This window comes from Cnephaeus nilssonii (genome assembly GCF_951640355.1).
Source record: "Cnephaeus nilssonii genome assembly, chromosome: 7".
NCBI classification, from domain to species: domain Eukaryota; kingdom Metazoa; phylum Chordata; class Mammalia; order Chiroptera; family Vespertilionidae; genus Cnephaeus; species Cnephaeus nilssonii.
The window spans coordinates 64688173-64713513 of NC_137078.1; the positions used below are offsets into that span (position 1 = coordinate 64688173).

The 25341-nt window shown below is 42.4% G+C and overlaps 1 protein-coding gene across 1 annotated transcript in view; it reads right to left on the reverse strand.

Annotated features, from left to right (window-relative positions):
- The window catches only part of C8A (complement C8 alpha chain), a gene marked incomplete at both ends in the record, with an annotated part of 61203 nt that extends 39527 nt beyond the window's left edge, over positions 1-21676 (reverse strand). Inside the window, 4 exons of the mRNA XM_079777378.1 lie at positions 3518-3665; positions 4633-4777; positions 9841-9937; positions 21600-21676. Of these exons, the coding sequence (XP_079633504.1) occupies positions 3518-3665; positions 4633-4777; positions 9841-9937; positions 21600-21676 (467 nt within the window). The remainder of the gene's footprint in view (positions 1-3517; positions 3666-4632; positions 4778-9840; positions 9938-21599) is intronic.
- Between the last annotated feature and the right edge of the window lie 3665 nt (positions 21677-25341).

The window sequence follows — 25341 nt, forward strand, 5'->3', positions numbered from 1 at the left end:
GAGTTTTTAGGACACAAATCTGGGTTCTTTTCCTTTATTTCATCCTGCACTTTCTATCTTTCCCCCTAGTGAATGGTTTCTGCCTGTAGTTTATAAATACAAGCTCTCTAACAGGCCAAACAAAAACTCACAGGAATAATGTGTCCTAAGCTTGTACTGTAACCTCTAGGCCTACATCTATTTGGAAAAATCTGATTGCAGTTGCCCTAGTGAAAAGAAAAAGACAGTTGAGAAATTCCGCTTTTTGAAATTCTGCTATGTAGAAATATCCACACATGTGTAAAACAGTGTGTATGGAAAACAATCTATCTTTCGATTGGGAGTAGCTAAATAAGTTATCATATATTCATACTATAGGAGAAGAGTTGACAAACTTTTTCTTTTTTTACAAAGGGCCAGATAGTAAGTATTTTGGACCTTGCAGGCTACCGGTCTCTGCTGCAACTACTCAGCGCTGCCATTGTAGGGTAAAAAGCGTGTTCCAGTAGGACTGTATTTACAAACGCAGACAACAGCTGAGCTTGGGCTGCAGGCCATAGTGTGCTCTTATAGAACATAATATGGTACTGAAAAGAGACGATGAAAAATATGGGGGAAATCTTCAAAATGTATTAAGTGAAAAAAGCAAATTGTGGACTATATATAATAGGATCACATTTATGGAAACTAATGCCTATATGCACAATACATATTATAGGCACATTTTCCAAACAGTGTATATTGCCCATGCATTTTTCCATGATCTGGAAGTCCCTACATCACACTGTTACAGGGTCAGCTCTAGGAAGGACAGAGAGAGAGGGTGATGGGTGGGTGCAGGGCAGGGAGGGTGAGGGAAGACTCAGTTTTACAGAAGTCAAACATAGGTGACGTCTGTAATAATAAATACAAGTTAAAAAACTAGGAAAGGCTTCTAAGATCTTGAATAGAAAAAAAAACATCAAAATGTCAGCTGCTGGGAGTGGAGGAGGAGGAGCCATTCTAGTGGTTTCAGTGTCTGGTGTGGGCAAAGCACGACACTCCTAAGCAAATCTGTGATCTTTGTGCCAATAAGAAGGTAATTATGTTTCAAGTCAAGCCTCAACATTTTATGCTTCTGCTCTTTTCACCCAACAGTCACTTTCAAAATCTACAACAATCCCCCTTTATTGGTGTAAGGGGCTAAACTGCGTTCCCCCCTAACATTCATATGTTGAAATCCTGACCCCCCAAAACCTCAGAATTTGACTGCATTTTTGGTGGTAGAGTCATTACAGAGGTAATTAAGTGAAAAGGGAGTCATTAAGGTGGGCTGTAATCTGATTAAAAGAGGACATTTGGACCCAGACCCATACGGAGGGAAGACCATGTGAACTCGCAGAGAGAAGATGGCCCATCCACAAGCCCAGGAGAGAGGCCTCAGAGGAAACCACCCTGCCGACACCTGGCCACGGACCTTCAGCCTCCAGAACTGTGAGGAAATACATTTCTGTTGCTTCAGCCACCTGGTAGGTGATACTTTGTTATGGCAACACGAGCAAACTAATACTATTATCGGAAAGAAAATGGAATTTTAGAGCCTTGTCATAAGTGTGCATCTACGTGCGCTTACAGGACTCCATCCTATCTGGTAGGTGGGCTGTGACATAGGGCAGTTAAGCCATAATGAAGGCGAGCTGCACCTCCCAGCACCCTCCCCTGACCCTGCCTGGGCTGCACCGTGGCCGGGTCACTCTGTGATGATTACTCCATCTCCCCGCTCCCTCGTCTGCAAAGATCCAGTTCATCATATTGATTTCTTCATTCAGCCAATACTCAGTGAGAGGCTCTGGTGGGGAAAGCTCTGACATCAGGCTCAGGTGATTAAAAAGGAGGAGTCAGCAGCCTCTCTGCCTTCAAAGAGTTTACATTCAAGTTAAGGGACAGGATCCAGGACCAAGAGGAAGTGCCAGGGAGCTGACCACTGGGTATCACCAGGGCCGTGGCCTGTGCTGGGTACTGCAGAAGCAGAGGTGAGAAGGAGTTCTTATCAGGGGCCAAAGGACATTGTATCAGATGTCCCAGCCTTGCTGGATATGCACTGGGAGGCTAGGACACACAAAGGACTCTGGGAGCAACAAGAAGGGTAAGCCAGCCTAGACCCTGTCAAAAAGGAGGAGTGTCGAGAAGAGTGGAGAAGGTGATGCATAGGTATGTTAGCTCGGGCTGTCATAAAATACCACAGAATGAGTGACTCAGGGAATAAACATTTATTTTCTCACAGTTCAGGAGGTTGGAAGTCCAAGATCAAAGTGCTGTCAGGATTGGTTTCTGGTCAGGCCTCTTCCTGGTTGCAGATGGCCCCCTTCTCACTGTGCCCTCACATGACATCTCCTCTGCACATTGTGAGAGCAGTCTCTGGGGTCTCTCCCTCTTCTTATAAGGTCGTGAGTCCTATTGGATTACGGCCCCTCCCTAGGACCTCAGTCAGCCTTAATAATCTCCAAATATAGCCACACGGAGGTTAGGGCTTCATCTGATACATTTTAGGGGGACAGAATTTAGTTTATAACTCTAGGTAAGATGTTAGGCAGGTGAGAAACATGGGGAAGGACATTTCAGAAAGGAGGAATTAAACATATTAAGTCTCAAAACAGAAGAGTGGTGCATTCAAGAAACTGACCCTGAGCAGAATGTATAGGATAAAGTTAGAATCAAAGCTGACTGAATCTCAACAGATAAAGACACTGTGCCTGGGAGGTGTGAGTGAGCACTGGTAAAGTAGAGAGTCAGGCATCTCTCCATATCACCCCAAATCCATCTTCTTTGCCCTGTCAGCCCTGCTTATACCAACAAGTGCAGTCCAAAGCCGGATGTGAACAGGACTACTGGGGAGGGCACTCGGGTCAGAGAATCGCCATCCTCTGAGACATCAGGGAAACATTCATGGGAGACGTGGCTTCTCAGAGGGGCCTTGGTGATAGAATTGGGGTGAGAGGAGTGAGCAGTGAGTGGGCAGGGGAAAAAGGAGAGGGGAACTCTCAAGTAGAGACATAGAGGGGGAAACAAGTATGGCATGCAGGCAGGACTGGGCAAGCCCCCTGTTATGGACTGAGTATTGTGTGTCCCCAAATTTCATATGTTAAAGTCCTGTTCCCTGCTGTGATAGGGCTTGGAGGGGGCCTTCAGGAGGTGCTTAGATCCTGAGGGTGGAGTTCTCATGAACGGTATTGGTGCCCTTGTAAAGGAGACCCCACAGAGCTCCCTAACCCCTGCCACCTTGTGCAAGAGGGCCCTCACCTGACACCCTGATCTCAGACTTCCATCCTCCAGAACTGTGAGAAAGACATTTCTGTTGTTTATGAGCCACCTAGTGTGCAGCACTTTGTTATAGACCAAAACGACTAAGACACCACCTTTAATGGACAGTGACAGCTGCCTCATGGGAAGCACTTCAGAGGAATCCTCCAAAAAGACCCTCTTCTGTCTCTAAAACTAATATTTATGATTGAAGAGAAATCATTCCCTGCCCCCGAATGGCCAGAAGGCAGGGACTTACCCAGAAGCTGCCCTCTCGGATCCTGGAATTGGTTCATACAGGCTGCATTCGTCTTCAACGACCCTGACATCATCACAGTTCTCCTCGTCAGAGCTGTCAGAGCAGTCCTTGTCTCCATTACACACGAGGTGGCGTTTCAGGCAGCGACCTGAGAGAGAGACTGTGGATGCTCCTAGAGCCTCCCAGACTCCCCCCTCTCCCTCAGGACCCACATCCATCGTCACCAAGTCCATTCCACCTCTGAATCGCCCTCAGCCCTCTCCATCCTATTGCATCCTTTTTTTTTTTTTTCCTCTCTTATTTCCAGCCTCACTGTCTTCCTCCTGCAGCCCCAGCTCAGGCCCTGCCCCAGGCACCCTTCTATCATCTAGCCTCCACATTACTGCCCTGGGAGTCTTTCTAAAATGCCAATCTGGCCCTGTCATCCCCCTGACCTGTATCCTCCAGTGTCTCCCCATTCCTCTTCCAAAAGCTACAGTCTAGCCCCAGTTCCTACCTGGCCCATCCCCTGCCTCTCTTCCCAAAGACCTGACCTGTAATTATTCCGAACTGATGCGGAACCCTTAAATCCTCATGCTTTTGCACATTCTTTTTCCTAGAAATTCTTTATTTTCCAAGTTTCAGTTCAAGTATCATTTTGAAGCCTGCTCTGACTGTCCAAAGCAGATTTATGCACCCATGGACCATGTGCTAATGCTCATTCCCCTGGCTATCCCACAATATTGTCATTGACTCCTTGTAGGTCTCTCTCCCAAGGAGTACCTTGAGGTCAGGCACATTGGTGGGGTTTTTTGTTGTTGTTGTTTTTTAAATCTCTATATCACCAGCGGGCAGCCTACTGCCTGGCCTGTAATATGTGCACAATCAATATTTATTCAATGAAAAGATGAGTGTGTGGATTATATCTTTTTGAAAAGAATCAACAGATTTTCCTACAAACTTGCATCAAAATTACTTGGGCTATTGACTTGGCTTAAAATGCAGGTTCCTGGGCCCCATCTTAACCCATTGCTAGGGAAAAAGCTCAGGAGTCCCCCTTTTAACAAGCTCCCAGGGAAGTGTTTTGCATGTTAAGGTGACGAGCACATGTGTTATCCCGCTGGAATGTTACTCACCTGTCTCTTTACACTGGAAATCCTGTCCACACTGCGCTTGCCTTACACAAGCTGTGGGTCTGCGACAACTGATTTCATCCCAGACGTCACCACTGCAGATGGTCCCCCCAAACTTGTTTGGCTGCAGCAGGCTCCGGTGTCGGTACTAAATCAAATTTTGAACCAGACACATTCATTGTCTCTCAATCAACCAAGAGTTGTGCAGGCAGGTCTCAGCTCAACCTAAGGAATAACTGTCTAATGATTGAGAGCTGCCTAAAAGGCTGTCTTTTGAAGAAGAGATCAGTGTTCATAAAAAGTGATATTCAACCAGAGGTGGCACAGTCACCAGCTGCAATATTGAAGAAGGCCTCCAAGCACAAATGAAAGGCTTGAACACCATATTTCTAGGATCTTCCTAATTCCTGGGAAGAACCTGCTCCTCCCTTCTTCAATCAGTTAGTTCCTATTCACCTTTTGCAATTCACGGTATAGCTCCTCTGAAAGCCTTTCCTAACTAATGGATTCTACAGTTCCCTATGCATTCCTCTCTTCCTAGATCTTGTCATAGGGTTATGATTGATTGTCCGCTTCTTTGTTTACCTTTCTCACTAGTTTAGGAACAATTTGCACATGGGGGTAGAAGTGGAAAAGGAAGGACCATGTCTTCATTGGTTCAGTGCCTTGATCTATAGTCAGGTACACAGGAGGCACTGTTAGAAGAAGTTTGTTGTCTGGCCAGCTTGGCTCAGTGGTTGAGCATTGACCAATGAACCAGGAGGTCACGGTTCGATTCCTAGTCAGGGAACATGCTCAGGTTGTGGGCTCGATCTCCAGTGTGGGGTATGTGCAGGAGGCAGCCAATCAATGATTCTCTCTCATCATTGGTGTTTCTAGCTCTCTCTCCCTTTCCCTTCCTCTCTGAAATCAATTTTTTTAAAAATTAAAAAGACGTTTGTTGCTTCTCCTCCGCAACATTTCTTCTAGTCATGGCATCCTCTCTTTCCTTGAGACATATCTTATATAGTTCAGTGGGGATGAGCTCATCCCCTTGGTCACAGGGATGTCTGAGTATGAACCAGGCTGGACAACCAGAGCTTCATATCTCCCAGTTGCAATGAATGGCTCAGGGAGTGGCTCATGGCTCAACCTTAGGGCAGACAGAGTCCTCTCTGAGGGTTTTCTTTCAGAGCTACTGGGACAGACCATTTCTTTTTACTGAAGTTACTGGGAACTGTAGGCATTAAGTGGTCATCTTGCCTATTATGTAGAAAGAGCTCATCCAAGAGTTAGACAAGGAGAGCTCTAAGACATCATCTGAGGCCCTTCATCAAGCTTTGACTGCAGAGGAATGAATACTTGTTGAGAGGAGGACAGAAAGATAAAAATGCACACCAGTCTTGGAGCTCTATGGTTTCATGATACTGTAGAAGGAGAAAGCTGAACATTAGGCTATCCAGAGACATTTTGTTCCCAACCCTGCCTTCAAGAAGCTTAGAGTCTAGTTGAGGAAATAAAACATATAATAATACAAAAAATGCTGTATGGAGAGATCCCTACAAAATGTTTAATAAGGCGACGTGCTTTTAATTGCATGCCAGCCCCATATTTTCTGCTGTCTCTGACCTTGTATCAGATCTTCAGCCCTCTCCTTCAAGAATGTTAGTAAGGAAGTAGGAAGCAGTGATTTGAGCAGTAAGAGATATGGGCTCCTGACCTGAATTTATTTCTTACTTGCTATGTAAAGTGTCAGTGTGCCTCGGTGTCCAAATCTATAAAATTATGCAGTTGATCTAGTTGACCTCACTACTAACAATTACTAAAGATTCTTTCACTGTATCCTACATTTGAAAGAGCCAGGGCATGAGAATTAGACTGACTTGGGTTCAGATCCCAGATTTACTACCAACTGACCCTAAACAAGTCATTTACCTTCTCTGAGCTTCTGGTCTCTAATACATATGTAAAATGGATGTAATGACACCTTACCTTGAAAGGTTTTGTGAGAACTAAGTGAGAATGTCTGAGGAAGCACCTAGCCCTGGGCCTGGCATATCACTGGTGCTCAGAAGTGAAGTGGTTTCCACATCATCATCTTTATTAACACAGTCTTTTCCCAATGATTTGGCAGGTGAGTCTGAAGCAGAGCAGCTACCCCCGTCTCTCCCCCCTTGCCCACTCTTGCCTACTTAATGCTTATTAGCAGAGAGGCAGAGGTAGCAAACAGAGGCAAAGCTCACACCCATACCTTTGCCTTCCCTGCCTTTGAGTTAACAACAGCAATAAAAGAGTAGTAAACTCTGTGGAAGAGATTACAGTTAGTGATTGATTTGGAAATATGAAGATGTTTTCGTTTTCTAGCCACATCTTGCCGCACAGTGTGGTAAAGAAAGTAGCATCCATCCTAGCAACATAGAACCAGTTCTCTTTTCTGCTCCTTAAAATGTTCATCAGAGTTTTGAGGCCTGAAGTTACCAACATGGTGATAGTGGTACTAGTACCTATCCTGTATTGAATGCGTATTATTGTCCAAACTTTTAACATTTTTTGCCTGATTTAATCTCACAAGTTTGAGAGGTTATGTACTACTATGGACCCCATTTTAGACTTGGTTGGAATTCCAGTTCTACCATTTACCATACATGGTAAATTGCTTAACATCTCTGACCCTCAGTTTTCTCATCTATAAAGTGACAGCTACTTCAGAGGGTTGTGAAGATCCGTGATGATACATGTAACAAACTAGCACTTTGTCTTATTGCTGGCATGCAATCAGTAATCATAGTTATCAACACCATCATTATTCTTGTAGCCAACTGTTGGGCTACTCCAGAAGGATTTATGACTGAGTGGGAATTGGATTAGGTGACCCCCCTAATGTCATTGTTACTCTCCATAGTGTTCTGGGAGAGGCCGTAGAGTGAAGTGATCAGGCACAATGGGCACTTGAGAATCACACTGATCAAGTTTTAAACGCGGGCTCTGCCACTTTCTTAATGGGATGCCCAAGCAAAGGGGATGATGAGATCTATCATGTACAGTTGGCTGTGAAAGTCAGTAAGACGATTTATTTAAAGCATTAGCACAGTGCTGGTATGTAGACATTACTTCACAAATAGTGACTGTCCTCACCATTATCATCCTTCCTGCGGTGCCCATACTGAGAATAATGGTGCAAACATGTGGTTTGTTCCCACTGGCTCCCTGTTTTCTAGGTTGTTACCAAATAATGAAGACATTGTGTTGCAGGAAGGTTGGTGCAGACATTCCCTGAGGGACTTCTTCGTGCTGTAGCCTGTGGTTGGTGTCATTAAGACATAATTTCCCCTTTTAGCTCCTAGATAATGTTTCTTTCCAGAAATGCACATCTTTGTGTGATTTCGAGGGGAAGAAACATATTAATACTAGTAAAAAGGAACTAGAGTGTCTTTAACTCCACTGACAGAATTTAATTATTTTAAGGAAATCATTCAATTCTGATTTAACCTATAAGTCATTCACCTGTGCTATATGCTATCTAAACTGCAATGTATGAGAAAATGCAGTTTGGGATATATAGTAGGTTGAATAATGGCCATGCAAAGAAGATGAAGAATAAGAAGAAGAAGGAGGAGGAGGAGAAATCTTAACCCTTGAATGTTGTGAATGTTACTTTATTTGGAAAAAGGGTATTTGCAAACATTATTAAGGTTTTTTTAGATGAGTTTACTCTGGATTATCCAGGTAAACCCTAAATGCCATCACAGTGTCCTTATAAGAGGAAGGCAAAGGGAGATGTCACACAGACACACAAAGGAGACACACAGAGGAGAAGGCAAGCAAAGGGGATGATGAGATCTAACATGCACAGTTGCAGGGATTGGAGTGATGGAGCCACTGATTGTCAATAGCCATGAGAAGCTGGAAGAGACAAGGAATAGATTATCCCTGGAGCCTCCAGAGGGAGGGTGGCTCTGCTGATACCTTAGTTCAAACATCTGGTCTCCAGAATTGGGAGAGAATAAATTTCTGTTGTTTGTGGCAATTTGTTACAGATGACCCAGAGAACTACTACAGGATCTCAGAGCAAAATGAGCATTTGTGGGCCAGTCTCGAATGAAAACTGTGGCAGCATAGGATTCTTTGGCATATGTCGGAGATGGGAGTGGCAGAACAATGAAGTTCAGGGCTTGAAGTTGAATAAACTAGGCCCAAATGATGTTTCTACCACACTGTGGTTTTGAACAGCTCATCAAACATTCATGGACACTTTCACATCTAATTAAAGAGTGGGTCTGCCGAAACCGGTTTGGCTCAGTGGATAGAGCGTCGGCCTGCGGACTCAAGGGTCCCAGGTTCGATTCCGGTCAAGGGCATATACCTTGGTTGCGGGCACATCCCCAGTAGGGGGTGTGCACGAGGCAGCTGATTGATGTTTCTCTCTCATCGATGTTTCTAACTCTCTATCCCTCTCTCTTCCTCTCTGTAAAAAATCAATAAAATATATTTTAAAAAAAAGAGTGGGTCTGGAGTAAGGAGGGCCATCAGCCAACTCTGCAAAAACTCATGTAAGAAAAGGACAAGGTGCCTGGCCAGTGTGGTTCAGTGGTTGAGCATTGACTTATGAACCAGGGATTCTGAACAAAGTCAGAAATTTAATATTCCTCCCTGCTGGAACGGTGTGGAGGAGTGCTCCCAGCATCCCCCTTCCTTTGATATACCACTGAGTTTACCCACCATCGTGGACCATTCAAAAACACTTAGATGTGCATGATAGATACACATCAGTTCATTGGGCGTGTCCTCCTTTTCAACCTATGGAAGTGGAATCCTCAGGAGCACTCTCTGTGGCACGCTCTGGTTTGTCTCAGCTCATCAGGGTCATGGATAGTGAGGCATTTGTTCCTAAGCCACTCGTCCCTTCAGATGGCCCTCATTAGAAGGCAGTAGATTGGCCAGGACCCAGAGAGGCCATCATGGGTCAGTGTTCCCCTGTCCAAATAACCACTTTTCTGAGTATAAGCCATAGCATACACATATTTTGCAGCTTCACCCAATAATGCTTACAAACAAAATCAGGAGAGTCAAAAATAAAGTTCTACCATCCACATATCCATGGCTTCCAAGTACCTATTTCTAGACCCAATTTCTCCCCAAACCTCCAGATTTATAGGCCTGGGTGCTTATCTCATTTGAATGCCCGTATACAACTCAAATAGTAAATGCCCCAAACTGGTCACAATGTCTTACCTTCCTGTCCTGGCATTGAATGCACTCTGTCCACTCCGACCAGTCACTCAGCTGGCAGTTTACTGCTGTGAAGCTCCCAGCCCCCCGACTCACTCTCCTAAAAGAAGAAAGATCCCAGCTTCAATTTAAAATATTTTATTATGATAATTCCAAAAGGCCTTTTAATATGAAGGCATGTGAATAATACGAAAACAGATGCTGAACTTTTCCCTGTTTTATTGAGGTGTAATTGACAAAAATTATATATATTTAGGTATGCTATAAAATATATATATAATAGAGGCCCAGTGCACAAAATTCATGCATAGGTAGGGTCCTAGGCCTGGCCAGCCATCAGGTCCAACCTGTGGGGTGACCAGTGGGGCGATCGGTGGACTCCCACTGGCACCGGCCTTGGCTGGCCTGGGACCTACGGGCTGGGGGCAGCTCCTGCATTGAGCATCTGCCCCCTGGTGATCAGTGCGCATCATTGTGACTGGTTGTTCCACCGGTCGTTCCACTGTTCAGTCAATTTGCATATGAGGCTTTTATTATATAGGATATATAAATAATTACCACAATGAAGCTAATTAACAAATCCATCACCTCATAATTACTTTTTTTGGAGGGGTGAGAGCACTTAGTGCCTACTCTTTTAGCAAATTTCAAGTAAGTATACAATACAGTATTATTAACTACTAGAGGCCCGGTGCATAAAATTCATGCATGGGGGGAGGGGATGTGTCCCTCAGCTCAGCCTGCACCCTCTCCAATCCAGGACTGCTGGCTCCCAACTGCTCGCCTGCCTGCCTTCCTGATTGCCCCTAACCACTTCTGCCTGCCAGCCTGATCACCTCCTAACCACTCCCTGCCAGCTTGATTGATGCCTAACTGCCTTCCCCTGCAGGCCTGGTCACCCCTAACTGCCCTCCCCTACAGTCCTGGTCACCCCTAACTGCCTTCCCCTGCAGGCCTGGTCCCCCCAACTGCCCTTCCCTGCAGGCCCAGTCGCCCCAACTTCCCTCCTCTACCGGCCTGGTCACCCCTAACTGCCCTCCACTGCAGGCCTGGTCCCTCCCAACTGCCCTCCCCTGCTGGCCATCTTGTGGTGGCCATCTTGTGTCCACATGGGGGCAGCCATCTTTGACCACATAGGGGCAGCCATCTTGTGTGTTGGAGTGATGGTCAATTTGCATATTGATAGAGGCCTAGTGCACGGGTGGGGGCCGGCTGGTTTGCCCTGAAGGGTATCCCAGATCAGGGTGGGGGTTCCCTTGGGGTGTGGGGTGGCCTGGGCAAGGGGCCTGTGGTGGTTTGCAGGCTGGCCATGCCCCCCAGTGACCCAAGCGGAGGCCCTGGTATCTGGGATTTATTTATCTTCTATAATTGAAACTTTGTAGCCTTGAGCAGAGGCCAGGGCCGGCCAGAGCAGGTGGGAAGCTTGGCTTCCTCCATTGCCAGGGAAACCCAAGCCTCCTGCTTGCTCCATGGCCGCAGCCATCTTGGTTGGGGTAATTTGCATACTAGCTCCTAATTAGCTGGTGGCATGCCTGGTGGGTGTAGCGGGGGTACGGTCAATTTGCATGTTTCTCTTTTATTAGTGTAGATTATCACCGCACTGTATATTGCATCGCCAGAACTTACTCATCCTACAACCAAAAGTTTTTCCTCTTTGACCAATCTCTCCCCATGTCCCCCCATCTTCTATCCCTATAACCACTTACTATCATCTACTCTCTGATTCTATGAACTCAGCTTTTTTAGATGCAGTATTCTCTTCCTTTGTCTGGCTTTTCTCACTTAGCATAATGTCCTCCAGGTTCATTCTATGCTCATCCACAAATGGCAAGATTTCTTTTTTTATGACTGAACATAGGCTGACTTTTCTAAGTTGTAAAGTTTGCCCATTGATTTGGGCATCTGGGTACCCATGGCAGCAATGTCACAAAATATTCCCTTACCCTTCCAGTTATCTGGAGATGGGAGTGGGCAGAGAGCGGGGGGGCGGGGGGGGGGGGGGCGGGGATGTCCAGGGATGCTCAGTTATTCTTACCTGGAAGGCTTGGCTCTAAGGGCACTTCCACACTGGAATGATTTTATCTTCCTTCTTAAAAATTACATGTGGTGTTTTTATTTATTTACTTTTAATATATTTTTATTGATTTTAGAGAGGGGGGGAGAGAGAGAAACATCAATGATGAGAGAGAATCATTGATTGACTGCCTCCTGCATGTCCTCTACTAGGGATCAAGTCTGCAACCCAGGCATGTGCCCTTGACTGGAATCGAACCTGGAACCCTTCAGTCTACAAGCTGACACTCTATCCACTGAGCCAAACTAGCTAGAGCTACAGGTGGTGCTTTTAAAACAAAAGTTGTATGGCCTATTGCCCTTTCTCTTTCCCCCAATTTCTTTTATTGAAATAAAATACACAATACAAAAGTTACTATACTTTTAAGTGTGTGCAGTTCAATGCCATTAAGTACATTCATGTTGTTCTGCCACCATCACCACCATCCATCTCCAGCACTCTTCTGCTCCCTGCATCAGTTTTAAGTTGCCAAGCTTAAACAAAGGAAAAGCTGTGCATATTTCCCTTCCAGTCAGTCACACTTTTAAGAAATGAAAAATGAAAATTTTATCATGCCCCTGTTCTTGCAAGAGTGATGCTAGAGGGTTTATACAAAATCTCTCTTTTCATTCTATATGAATCTTATTTTTACAGAGATGAGTACTGAAGAGAATTAACATTTTTGAAGAGTCAGAGTAGCAAAAAGCCCAGTGGGTAAGAACATGGGCTCTTGGGTGAAGTGACTGAGTTTTAATCTTAGCCCCCCCACTGACTTTGAAAACTTGAGCAAGTTATGAGCTATATAACTCTCCCATCTGTAGAACTATGTTAAAAATAACATTACTTAATAGGGTTATTGAAAGCACATTAAAATGCTTATAACGTGTTTATTAAAGATTGGCTTTTATTATTACACACTAGAACATTACATGGATTATCTCATGTAATCTCTATAATGATCCTAGGAGGTAAATATAATCAACCCTATTTTTCATATAAGAGAGTTGAGATTCCTAAAAATTAAGTGATCCTAAAGTCATAGCCCAAGGGTGACAGAGGCAGAATTTGAACTAGTTGGCTTGATGGCAAAGCCTATCTCTTGCTCCTCATGATGTTTGCCTGGCTCCAAGCTTGAGCCTCTTTCTATAGCATCACCACCACTGCTCCTGTACCTTCGAAGCCTGGTCAGCCCACTGGGCAAAGTAGTCAGGTTGTCTATTACCACCCACGTTGCCACAACCTCTGAGAATCAGGCAGCCTCTGCTACGATGAATGGAACAACTATCTCCCTAGTGTAGAATTAAAAAGTACTTCAAATCTCATGCTAATTATGCCAGAGCTGCTACCCATGAGGAAGGATGGCACCTAGGCGGCAACCCTAGACAAGGTAGTCAGGAAAGTGACGGTCTTTAACACTAGTTCTCAAACTTGGGTCCCAGGACCCTTTTATACTATAACGTGCTACAGAGAACTCCAAAGAGCTTTTGTGTAAGTGGACTAGAGCTATTGATATTCACAAAATTCAGAATCGAAACTGAGAAAAACTTAAAAAATATATATTTATCTATTTAAAATTACAATAATAAACCCATTGCATGTTTCAATATATATAAAGTAAGTGTATTAAAAATACATTTCCAAGAATAATAATTAGTGAAAAGTTGTCATTGTTTTATATTTTTGCAAATATCTTTAATGTCGGGTAGTAGAAAGCAGCTAGATTCTCATTTCTGCTGCTTCATTCCATCTGTTGCTTTATGTGGCTTTGGTTGAATTCTATTAAAAAATCCCTCCTTGTACATTTATATAGTTGAAAAGTTATGCAGTTTAAGAGTGTTTTAATAGTCTCTTCAGATAACTGTGGCTGTTCTTTGATACTACACCAAAACTTGACACAGGCGATTCCTTAAATGTTAGTTGCAATGTGGAATCTAAAAGCATATCAATGAATTTTTTATACCCTGTCACATTAAAATCCACTAGTCTAATGTAAACTTCAAATGGATCTGATATCCATAGATGATTTTTGTAACATTAGGCATTGGAAATTTGAAAAATAATGGTTCACTGATTATGAATATATTAAAAATATTAACACATTCTTATGCAACATAAAAAGTCAAATTTATTAAGATTGCCAGTGATGTCTTCAAGCTCATCATAGTGGATATGTTTTTCCAAAATTTTAATTTTTGCTTGAAAGCTCAAGTTTTGTCATTGGTAACAATAATGTGTTGTTGTTTTTTTAAGTGATAAGCTCTCTGTTCGTTTTTGAGACAAAATCTGCCAAATATGTAAGCCTGAATAACTGCAGTTTGACCGTTATCCTGTTGAGTAAGAACAATGTTCCAAGGGAAAAGGTGGCTACTTTTACTTAAAACTCAAATGATTGCTTTTACAAAAGACAACCATCATACTTCAGTGCACAAAAAGTTCTTGGTGCATTCTTCCCATTTTGACACTCAGAATATTTAAATAACATGCATTCAAAGATTGAGGCTTAATAAAATTAATAATTGTTACTGTTTCAAAAAGGACTTTCTTGTCCTAGCTGGTTTTGCTCAGTGGACAGAGTGGCGGCCCACAGTCTGAAGGGTCCTGGGTTCAATTCCAGTCAAGGGCATGTACCTGGGTTGCAGGATCAATCCGAAGCCCTGGTCAGGGCACCTGCAGGAGGCAACCAATCAAGTTGTCTCTTTCACATTGATGTTTCTCTCTGTGTGTCCATCCCCTCCCTTACACTCTCTAAAAATCAATGGAAAAGTATCCTCAGGTGAAGATTAACAAAAAAATAAAACTTTCTTAAATAAAATTTAATTTCTTTCCTCTGAGTTTGGTGCCACTTCCTTGATTTATATCAAGGCCACAGTAGTTTTACCTGCCATTACTTTTGTACCATCCGTGCAAATATAAACACAGTGAAAAGGGCAAATGTCTTAATATTGTTATAAAATTGTTTTGAACCCACAGGACCTCCCACCTCAACCCACCTTTGAAAAGATCTTAAAGACGCCCTGGGCTCTATAAACCATACTTTGAGAGACACTGTGATCTTTAAAATGATGCTGGTATGCATATAACCCAACCCCTACTATCCCTTCAAAGAAAACTTCAGTGCTCAGCTCACCATATGCATCTCTATTCTCCCGACCTCGTCATCCCAATAAGTGAGCCATCCAACATTCTGCCCCCTTGGTTGCATCTTTTTCTCGTCTATGATGACTTTTTTTTTTTCACTCCAATGTCTTCCATGGTCACATCCTGGATCTTCTCACTTTCTGAAACAGCTTCTCCTCCAAATCACTAATTCACAAGTCATCTGCAAATCTTTACTTGGGGGTTCCACAGCCTCTTCTCATCTATTTTATATGCTCAAGGGTTCCCATTGCACTTTTATTTAGATCTCATTGGGCCTCCATTCTCTTCACTCCTAAGCATTCTTTCTATCAATAGGACCCCCTTCTATTTTTATTTCCCTTTATAACTAGGTTTGTATCCATGGTCTATAATTTTAAAATCTTAATTAAATCCTAAATTCCTAGACCCCACAGTTCTTTTGACTACATCTACCTGTGGAAGCCAATCCTGAATGAATCCAATTATCTGCTCCTTTACCTGGTGAGCTCCTAGATTTCTTTCTATCTCATCATAAACATTAGTTCCTTAGTGAGGCACTGTCACTAACCAGACTGTTTAGATACCTCCTTTCATATGATTTGGGTTTTTTTATTTCTTTTTTTAAATTTATTGATTAAGATGTTACATATGTGTCCTTATTCCCCCATTACCCCCTTATCCTCCCCCACTCATGCCCTCACCCCCGTTGTCTGTGTCCATTGGTTAGGCTTATATGCACCCTCCCCTACCTTCCCTCTGAGGTTTGATGGTCTGATCGATGTTTCTCTCTCTCTGGATCTGTTTTTGTTCATCAGTTTATGTTGTTCATTATATTCCATAAATGAGTGGGATCATGTGATATTTATCTTTCTCTGACTGGCTTATTTCGCTTAGCATAATGCTCTCCAGTTACATCCATGCTGTTGCAAATGGTAAGAACTCCTTTTTTACCGCAGCATAGTATTCCATTGTGTAGATGTACCACAGTTTTTTAATCCACTCATCTGCTGATGGGCACTTAGGCTGTTTCCAAATCTTAGCTATGGTGAATTGTGCTGCTAGAACATAGGGGTTCATCAAGCTCTGCACATCTTCTCCACACTTAATTCTCAAACTTGTAATATTTGTATAATTTCTATCTTCTCCATCAGATTGTAAGCTGTATGAAGGCAAGTATTGTCTGTATGCTTGCTGCTGAAGTCGCAGCATCTATCATGATGCAGACCCAAGCAAAGTGCTCGGTAAATATTTAGGAAAGGAAAAAAGAAGGAAGGGAGGCAAGGAGGAATAAAAAGGGAGGGAGAGAGGAAGGAAGGAGGAAAGGAAAGAATTGAAACAATTTATGGGAAATAGAGTGGCATTGTTTCAAGATTATATTTGAATCTAATTTTCAATTATAATATAATTAAGTGATTCTGGCATCTAGACATTCAAATGGACCAAGGTTTGTTCCAGCTGTCATTTTGCCGATAGATTGTCCTAATAATAAAAGTTTGAAGCATGGGGACAGAGAGAAAGACAAGGGTTCTAATTATCGAAAAGGTGGGAGAGAAGGTTTGGGAGCAGAAATGTCTCCAGCATTAGTTCTGCATCTCACTATAGAATTGTCAAGATAATGTCATTGTAAGCCTACAGAGACTGCATTATGATGTCAGAATGGAAGGAAACAGTATTAATGGATGGAAGCAAAAGCCTAGTCAGAGCCGTGCAGTGTTGCTGTAGTTTTAAAAGCTTTGTGACATGATGTCTAGACAGAGGCACACACAGTAATGCTATCACTGAAGCAAGAGTACAAAAGGTACACAGGACCATTCATTAAATCATAACGGGGCTCCAACCTTCTAGCCATTAATAATGTGACCAGCATTTTCTCTTATCGTTCCAATGAATTTTGAAATGTAGTTTATTTTTGCTGATTATAAAAGTAATGCATTCTCATTAAAGAGAACATAGAAAAGATAATGAAAGGGAAAATTGCCCCAGTTCCTGCCAATATTAGTATTTTTTCATATTTCCTTTCACTCTTTATTTTCATAACATAGTTGAGGTCATACAGAGTATTGCATTTTATACCCTGCATTTCCACTTGATATTGCAGCAGAAATGTAAACTATTTATGATGCTTCCACTCCTCTAACATCAAACAATTAGATTATCGAGCACCCAGTTTTTCGGTGTCCTAAGTTATTTATTGAAGATATATCCTGCAGAATGGGATGGCTGAGTGGAAGGATAGAAGTGATTTTAAAGCTTATGACACATATGGCCGAATAGCTTTCCAAAAGAATTGTACCAATGTTTCAATTACTTAAGGAACCATTAATAAATCTGTGGCCTAGTAAATCTTGGCAAATAGTTTAAAAGCATCTCCCAGCTACTAAAAATCAACTCAAACAATAAGACATTTACTATAGAGCACTGGGATTTGGGAGTCTTTGTGCATGTACCTTACTGTGCTACACTATTCAAGTTGATTTAACTATCTGGCTTTTAGTTGTTTCCTCTGTAGAATCACACAAGCCAATATAGTGCTACTGCAGGGTTTCTCAGAGAATGCTCTGTAGAGTACTAGTTCCTGAGAGATGTGACTGAGGCAGAAGAGGAAAAGACAAGATACATGGTCAAATACATTTGGATACATTGCATACAACATATTACTTTTGGAGATTCAAAATGTCCAACAACATATTAAAGGCACTGAGAAGTTCTGCATTTTAATTTACTTAACCTAGCATTTACCCAATTTTTTTAACATGTGTCATTTTTTTCAGGTGACCTCTGTAAGACTATGTAACACAGTTGAAGAAACACTGATATAACAGAAAGGGATTTGGTGTCCAACAAACATGAATTTAAATCCAGTTTCTTTACTTAATGAACTTCAATTTTCTTATTGCTAAAAAACAGGATAAGCCTAACACACATGTTAGTTTCTTATCTCTAACCTCCTTAACCCCACATGTGTCAGCAAACCTCTCCATCTTTGTCAAAATGTATTGAAGACCACTCTTCATGGGGGACTGGTGAGATGCTTGCCATCTGCCTTTTTAAATAGGGTGGCATATTGGGCAAAGGGCATAAAACCTGAAGATGAACCTACAACTTGCAGGTCTAATGCTTGACCCCATATTGTGGCCACCTCAGCAATTTAGATCACAAAGTAATAATTAGCTGCCAGTCCTAAACTAGAAGGGCAAAAGCCCTAACCCTGATTATTGTCAGGGAGCTACCTAATAAGTTGGCTCAGCTTATATTCAAAGCTGATTGTCACTAATTATATAACCTTGAGCCAGTCCCATTCAGTTACATGGAATTACATCATGAAACCGAAGTATTTTACATTTGATTGTGAAAGTGCTGAGTCTCCAGGCACCTCCCTTTTGCTAAGTCCAGTGAGAAGTCTTCCGGGTTGGTCTGACTTGCTCTCTGTTAACCATTGTGCCCTTCTTGAAGGCTTTCCTCTATTGGACTCCTCGTACCAACTGTCTTGCTCCCTTCCTGCGTCAGTGGCCAGTTCTCTTTGACTTCTCCAAAAACTGGAATTCCTCAGGGTGCAGTCTTGCCTCTCTTCTTTTCTCTTTCTGTTTTTCTCACTCCTGAGAAAGTGAGAGCCATTTTCTGACCTTCGCAAACTATCTCTATTAATGCCCCCTAAAGTAGATCTTCACCTTGGACCACTTCTCTGAAATCCTGTTTTGTTTATGCAACTGCCCATTTCATATCTCCATTACATGTCTCTCAGGCATGTGAAACGTAAAGGCTCCAATATAAACTCTTAATTTTCTCCTTTTAACCAGCTTCTGTCTCGGTTTTACTGACATCAGTAAGTGGAGCCACCGTAACACACCGTTGCTCAAGCCAGTTACCTGCCTTCATCTTTCATGCCTTCCTCCCTCTAGCCCCCACACCCAGTCCTTGGGAAATGTCTGTCAATATCACCTTCAGAATGGTATCACAAGTATCTTCTCTCCCACCTACCTGGATGGCCCCCCCGTCCTAATTTAAGGCATCAGTATCTCTCACCCATATTGCTGCTGCGGCCTCCAATGACACCTTCCACTTCACCTTTCTCCTATCCCTTCTTTGCACAGTCACAAGGATGGTTTTTAATTAGAAATCAGATAATAGCCCTCTTTTGTAAGACCATTTAGTATTGTTTTTTTGTTTGTTTGTTTGTTTTTACTACACATAGACTATAACCCAAATTCCTCATCATGGTGTCCTAGGTCCTCTGTGATGCTTTTAGACATCCTCTCATGTCACAATCCTCTCATGGCACAATCCCCTGCTCTGTGCTCCTCCCATCCTTCAGGTCCACCAACATGGCTAGCTGCTTCCCACAGTTGGGCCTTAACACGTGTGGACCTCTCCATTCTCCCCTGCTCCTTACGTGGTTTCTCCTTGCCCTCCTTCATGTCCCAGCTTAAATGTCGCCCCTACAGAGAACCACCCCCCAACCAGCCTATCTTCAGATATCCTCTAACAAAGGGCCTATTCTTTCCTTCATGGTATTTATCATGCATTTTTCTGAAATGTTTTGCTTACGTGTTTATTGCCTATCACTGCACTGTGAATTCCTTGAGGGTAGGGACATTATCTGTTTTGTTCACCACATGGTACCTAGCATACCTGGAATACTATATAATAAGAGAGGAATATGCTAATTATCCATTACGCCCTGAGGCATAACTACCAACCGAATAATAATGACGGGATCACAGATCTGCAGAAGGGTGGGGCAGTGAACAGAGAGCTACAGGAGGGGGCAGGGCAGCAAGCTGTGAGGGGGGAGGGGAAGGGGGCGGGGGGAGCTACAGGAGGTTGGCAGCAACCTACTGGCACACAGATTCATGCACAGGGCTACTAGTATTTAATAAAATCTTATATGAACCCTAACATTGAAAAATCATGATCTACCTCTGCATTTTAATGATACTTTATTTTTATTAGCTCATGTTTATCATTTTGCTTATTATGAAGTCTTAATAGAAAAATTGGGTGGTTTTTTCTTTTTTGAGAAAGACATTTCAAAACAGCAGTGATGATGTAAGATTTTATTTGGGGGTGGGGGGAGAAGGAGTGCCATTGTTAAATTCTTGAAATCACTGACCGAGCTCAAAGATCCATGCCAACTGGCACATTATACATTGGTTCTAATTTTTGTCAACCATCAGAGAGAATGTAAAGCCCCCAAAATGACCATACCACTCACACAACACCACTGGCCACAGCTCTCACTGGACGCTCACTAAGAACCAGGCATCATACCAAATACTTTTCATGCGTTTAATTCTTCCTCTTACTTTCCTCCCACGTTTTGCTCAGAAAAGTTAAGTAGCTTGCCTGAGGTCACACACATGCAAAATGCCGGTGCCGGAATCTGAACCCATAGTTATTCACTGCGTAGTTTTCTGTTTCCGGAGCCAGGGTCAGATCCACTGGCGTTAGACACAGAGACCTCGTGCTTTCCCACCTCAGCACTTTGTAAAGTATTTAATTGGCTCTCTTTTGCCTTGACTTCAAATTTGCCTCTTCACTGGTCTGTCTTATTTGATAAGTTCATCAAATATCAGGGTTCTTTGTTCATTTTCAAAAAGGATTACAATGATAAGCTTTTATAATTAAGAGTATCTCAGCAGAGATTTCCTTTTCCACAGTTCCCTCGCCTTTATCTTCTAATTATTAGAGATGAATTTTCTGATTTTGTTCAAAATGGTATTTGCTTTAAATACAAGTTGCAAATTAACTGCTTATAAAAATATCTTCCTCCCTTCTGAACTGTTACTTAGAAAAAAAATCTCTGTTGCTCTAGCATTTAAAAGGAGTAATGATTTAAAATTGAATCATCCAACAAGAATTTGAATAAAATAACTCTAATTACAATCTTTAATATTTGGGAGATAGGGACAGCTTCAAAACTGTCCCAAAGGTGACATAAGGAGCTGTTTAAGCTCCACAAAATACTTAATGTGAAGATATTAAAAAAAAAAATGAGACCAGGTTAAAAAATGTAAGGAAATGCATTGAGCAAAAGGCAATGTGCATATGAAAATATCACTACCATTCATTATCCCGCAGCAAAAGGTAAGCTTGTTTCTATTAAATGACCCAGCATCTCTACAGTGTCTCGCCTTTCCTAAATGATGTTATATACATTCTCTAATTTTATTCTCCCCAAACACTATGAGACAGATATTCTTATGATTCACAAACAGATGAGTAGATGTTAACTGTCCAACATTACTCAAGAGAACTATTGTTTATTGAGTGAAGTCTATTGTATTTCCAGAATCTGACTGCATGTTCATTAACTCTTACAGAAGAGGCATTATTATTCTCATCTGACAGGTAGGACAACTGAAGCTCAAAGAAATGAAGTGATGTATTTCCGATTAGCCAGCTCCTCAGTATTGCAACTGTGATTTGCACACACACTCTTTTCACTGTCCTCTAGTCCTTCACTGCACTAAGAAGAGCAGGAAAAGAGGTCACATTCCAACCTAAAACAGCCTGCTACAAGCATGAAAGTGTCTCCGTTCCCCACTAGGTGAACCCACTGTGCAAATTCTGCAGAGACATATGGCTGACTCACCGGTTTGCCTTCTCCTGTATGGTTACCCCAGGCAGACAAGTCATCAAAGACAAGATGAAGAAAGCAACAGCAAACATCTCATCCAGAATCCACCAGCCTATATCACCTAGAAGGAATTAAGGGATCTATTCAGGGAGTTGGAGTAAAAAGATGTCTACAGGCCGGGACCCATAAGATCTAATGTTTGAAACTAACAGAACTCCCTTGATTCTCATTCAGATGTGGTTAATTAGTTACTAGGGTATTGATTAGCCAAATACCCTAAAAACCCAGATACCAAAGGCCACTGTCCTTCAGACCTTTATTTTGAAAAATAATGCCTATAAGATATTTATTTAACCAATACCAGCTTAGCAAAAGGATCTTACTTTCAGAAAGAGGCATAAGTCAAATCAAGATACAGTTCCAGAATGCATGATCATTTTTAGTGGCTCTTGGAACTTGTTAAGGTCAGATCAATTTGTTTTGTAAGACAGAAATGAGGCTAATACTGGTATATCAGCTCAGCCATAAACAGCCAGCAAAACAGACAATGCTAACAGTCGCATGGAGGTTCTACAATGTATCACCAGACATCTGGAGCCTGAGAAATGTAGGTAACTCAATGAACTTTCCACTTTTTATCCAGACATCGGATGCCATTAATATCCAGCATATTGGTATCTTGAGGGGACCAGATGCCTTCAATCGATATCTCCAGAAGCATTCTCTAGAATTATAGGAATAGCTACACATGTCGACGGATGAGACCATACCTACATACACTCTCTGACTCTTCCAGGCATGATAGGCATTTCATAATGATTTTACTGCAGATGTGGTATCATAAGGGGTGTTATATCTGGATACCCTTAGGGCAGCTCAGGATGGTAGTGGGGATGGAACCCACTTTTCCCACCAACTCCCCAGCTGCCTCCCTTCTCCCTCCCTCCCTATCTAATCCACAATCCAAGTTTCTGAGATCGGTCCTCAGACACCCCCACCTCAAGTTTTCCTCCACCAGTTCTATTGCTTTTCTCATGTGGAGCAGACTGCTCCCTAGAACAGAGGTCTCAACTGGGGTGATTCTGCCCCTCAGGGGACATTTGGCAGTGACCAGAGACATTTATGCTTGTCACGACTTTGAAAGTTGTGCTACTGGCATCTAGTGGATAGAGGCAGGGATGCTGCTAAACTTTCCATGATGCACAGGAGAGCACCCACCACAAAGAATTATCTGCCTCAAAATGTCAGTAGTGCTGAGGTTGGGAAACACTGCCTCACAACAAGTCTAGTCTTCTTTTCCTTGGCCCTTGGAATTCTGGTGAATTAATTTTCTTCTTTTTACACGTAGGCTCTATTGCCTTCCTTTTCCACACAGCTCCTTCTCAAGAGTTCCCTGATGCCTTTCTCTTCACCCAAGACCTCAGCAGCCTCTAGGACTCCCCTTAACCTCTACTCACCAATCTCATCCTTCACTCCTCAACATGGTCACTTAAATCCTATTATATTTCCTGTGTAATATCTTCCTTCCAAGCTTCTCTCCTTCATTCTCAGTGCCTTGGATCCCTTTCAGAGCCTCAGCTTTCTCTGAAACTATCATAAGAGACTCCTAGTGGGTTCTGTTTCTCCTTATTACAAATCTCCCTGAATTGTTGCTGAATTCATACTCAAGAACTGCCTCTGACAACATCCTGCACCTGTCCAGAAACCTTCAGTGGCTCCCCATTGTCTATAAAATTAGAAGTCCCAATTCCTCCATAAATGGGTCCAACTCATCTGTGTAACCTTATGGATCAGAGCCCTCTGATTATCTCTCACTTACAGTCCAGGTTCCCTTACCTTCCTCACACTTTCTCACTGCTGTGACCACTCTTGCTGGACCCCCCACCAGAAATTCCTTTACCCATCATCTCTTACCTTTCCATCAAGTGTCTTCTCAAATAGTAGGTCCGTCATGGATCCTTGACTGATGGCTCCTTCTGGGAGGTATCTCTTTGTTACCTTGAACCTTATAAACACATGACGAGCACTTCTCATTTTTGCCTCATATTGGGCTTTTCTAAGGAAGCAGGGTATATCTTGAGAATGAAAGTTTATTTAGGGTAAATTCTTTGTCTGGATCTTCTTTGTAAACACCCATCTCACTTAGTACTGAATCTTTAATAAGAAATATGTATTGATTGAGTGAATTAGCAAATGAATCAATTAAAAATAGTTTACTATTACATGGTACTTTCAGGTTTCGTTTCTTATTTAATCCTCAAAATAACCTTGTGAGATAAATGTCATTATTATGAAGAGAATCCTGAGTCAGAGAGACAGTGACTAACGTGAAAAATGGAAGCAAGATGTATAGAGTACCAGCCATGTACCTACCCCATTACATGATTTTTTTAAAAATTAAGTCTCATCTTCACAGTAATCATGCAAGGCTTTCTGAGTAGTTAAGTAATTTGTCTGAGATCATACAGCTGGTGAGTCTCAGACTCATGGGTTTATAATATGTCCAACTTCAAAACATGAGATCTTTTTTGGTCTGATCACACAACTACTACACTATTAAGTGGTGTATTAGGACTAAAGCTTTGGTCTTCTCCAAGTCCAGTTTCTGCCTGCTATGCCTTAACTCAGAGAACAATATCATTTCTAGGGAACCAAGAAAGCAAAATAAAGTGAATAGAGAGAGAATCACAGGATAGAATCAAAAGAGATGAAGCTAAGTCAGATGAGATTAATCCATGCCTCTATGACGAAGTGTACTTGCCATGTGGTGTGTGTGTGTGTGTGTGTGTGTGTGTGTGTGTGTGTGTGTGTGTTCGGATGGGGGTGGGGCAGTCATCTGCTTTGGGCTAGAATGTCCTAAGATGAATGGGAAATGCCAAAACATTTTTAGGTTTACATATGTGGATTTCACCTTAATTGTAGCATTCTGTTATCAAAGACAGATAGTTATAAAATGCTATACAGAATAGACAACAAGATGCCAATTCATTTTGAAAATGCATTGCTTGTCTCAGGGAAACACTTTCCACTGCCTAAATCAGACCATGAGTTATGGCCTCCAAGTGGAGTGTTTCCTGCATTGTCCCAGACTGCCACCGCCGGGACATCCAGGTCTGTGCTCTCTGAAAAGCTTTCAGTATTCTACACCGCATTCCCCCTGTGCTAGACCTGCCTCTTGCCCATTGCAGTTGGGAGATCAAAACTCTGCAAATCTAATGCAAAGGGAGGCAATTGGCTAGAACACAACTATAGATTGAAAGTGCCACTAACCAATTCTTGTCTCCTTGCCTCAGTTTCTTTATCTGCAAAATGGATAAAATAATACCCATCAGGATAGAATCAAAGAGCTGATGACTAAATGAGGAAATCTATCCTTAACTGGGAATTTTGGAAGTTGTTATTTATTTCAATTTCCCCTTCTGCTCCTCCTTCCTAGTACCTATTCATTTTCTCTCATAAGCATGGGAGCTTTCATTTAATATAATGGGCGGGGGGGGGGAGAAGGAAGAAGGGGCATGGCAAAGAGAATGATGGAGGGTGTGGGATGTGAGAGGTCCATGTCCAGGTGACCTGTGCTGATGTCAAGGCCTTCTGGAGGGAGGATAGTACCTGCAGAAGCTGAGAGAACAGTTTCAGTGGTAGGGCCCAGGTGACAAAGTGGTCCAAGGGCCCACTTCCCCCTGTCTTCCCAGGTTACAGTCCATTCCAGCACCTCAAGGGTTGAAAAATTTGAGAGCAACTCAATGTAGCAACTTCA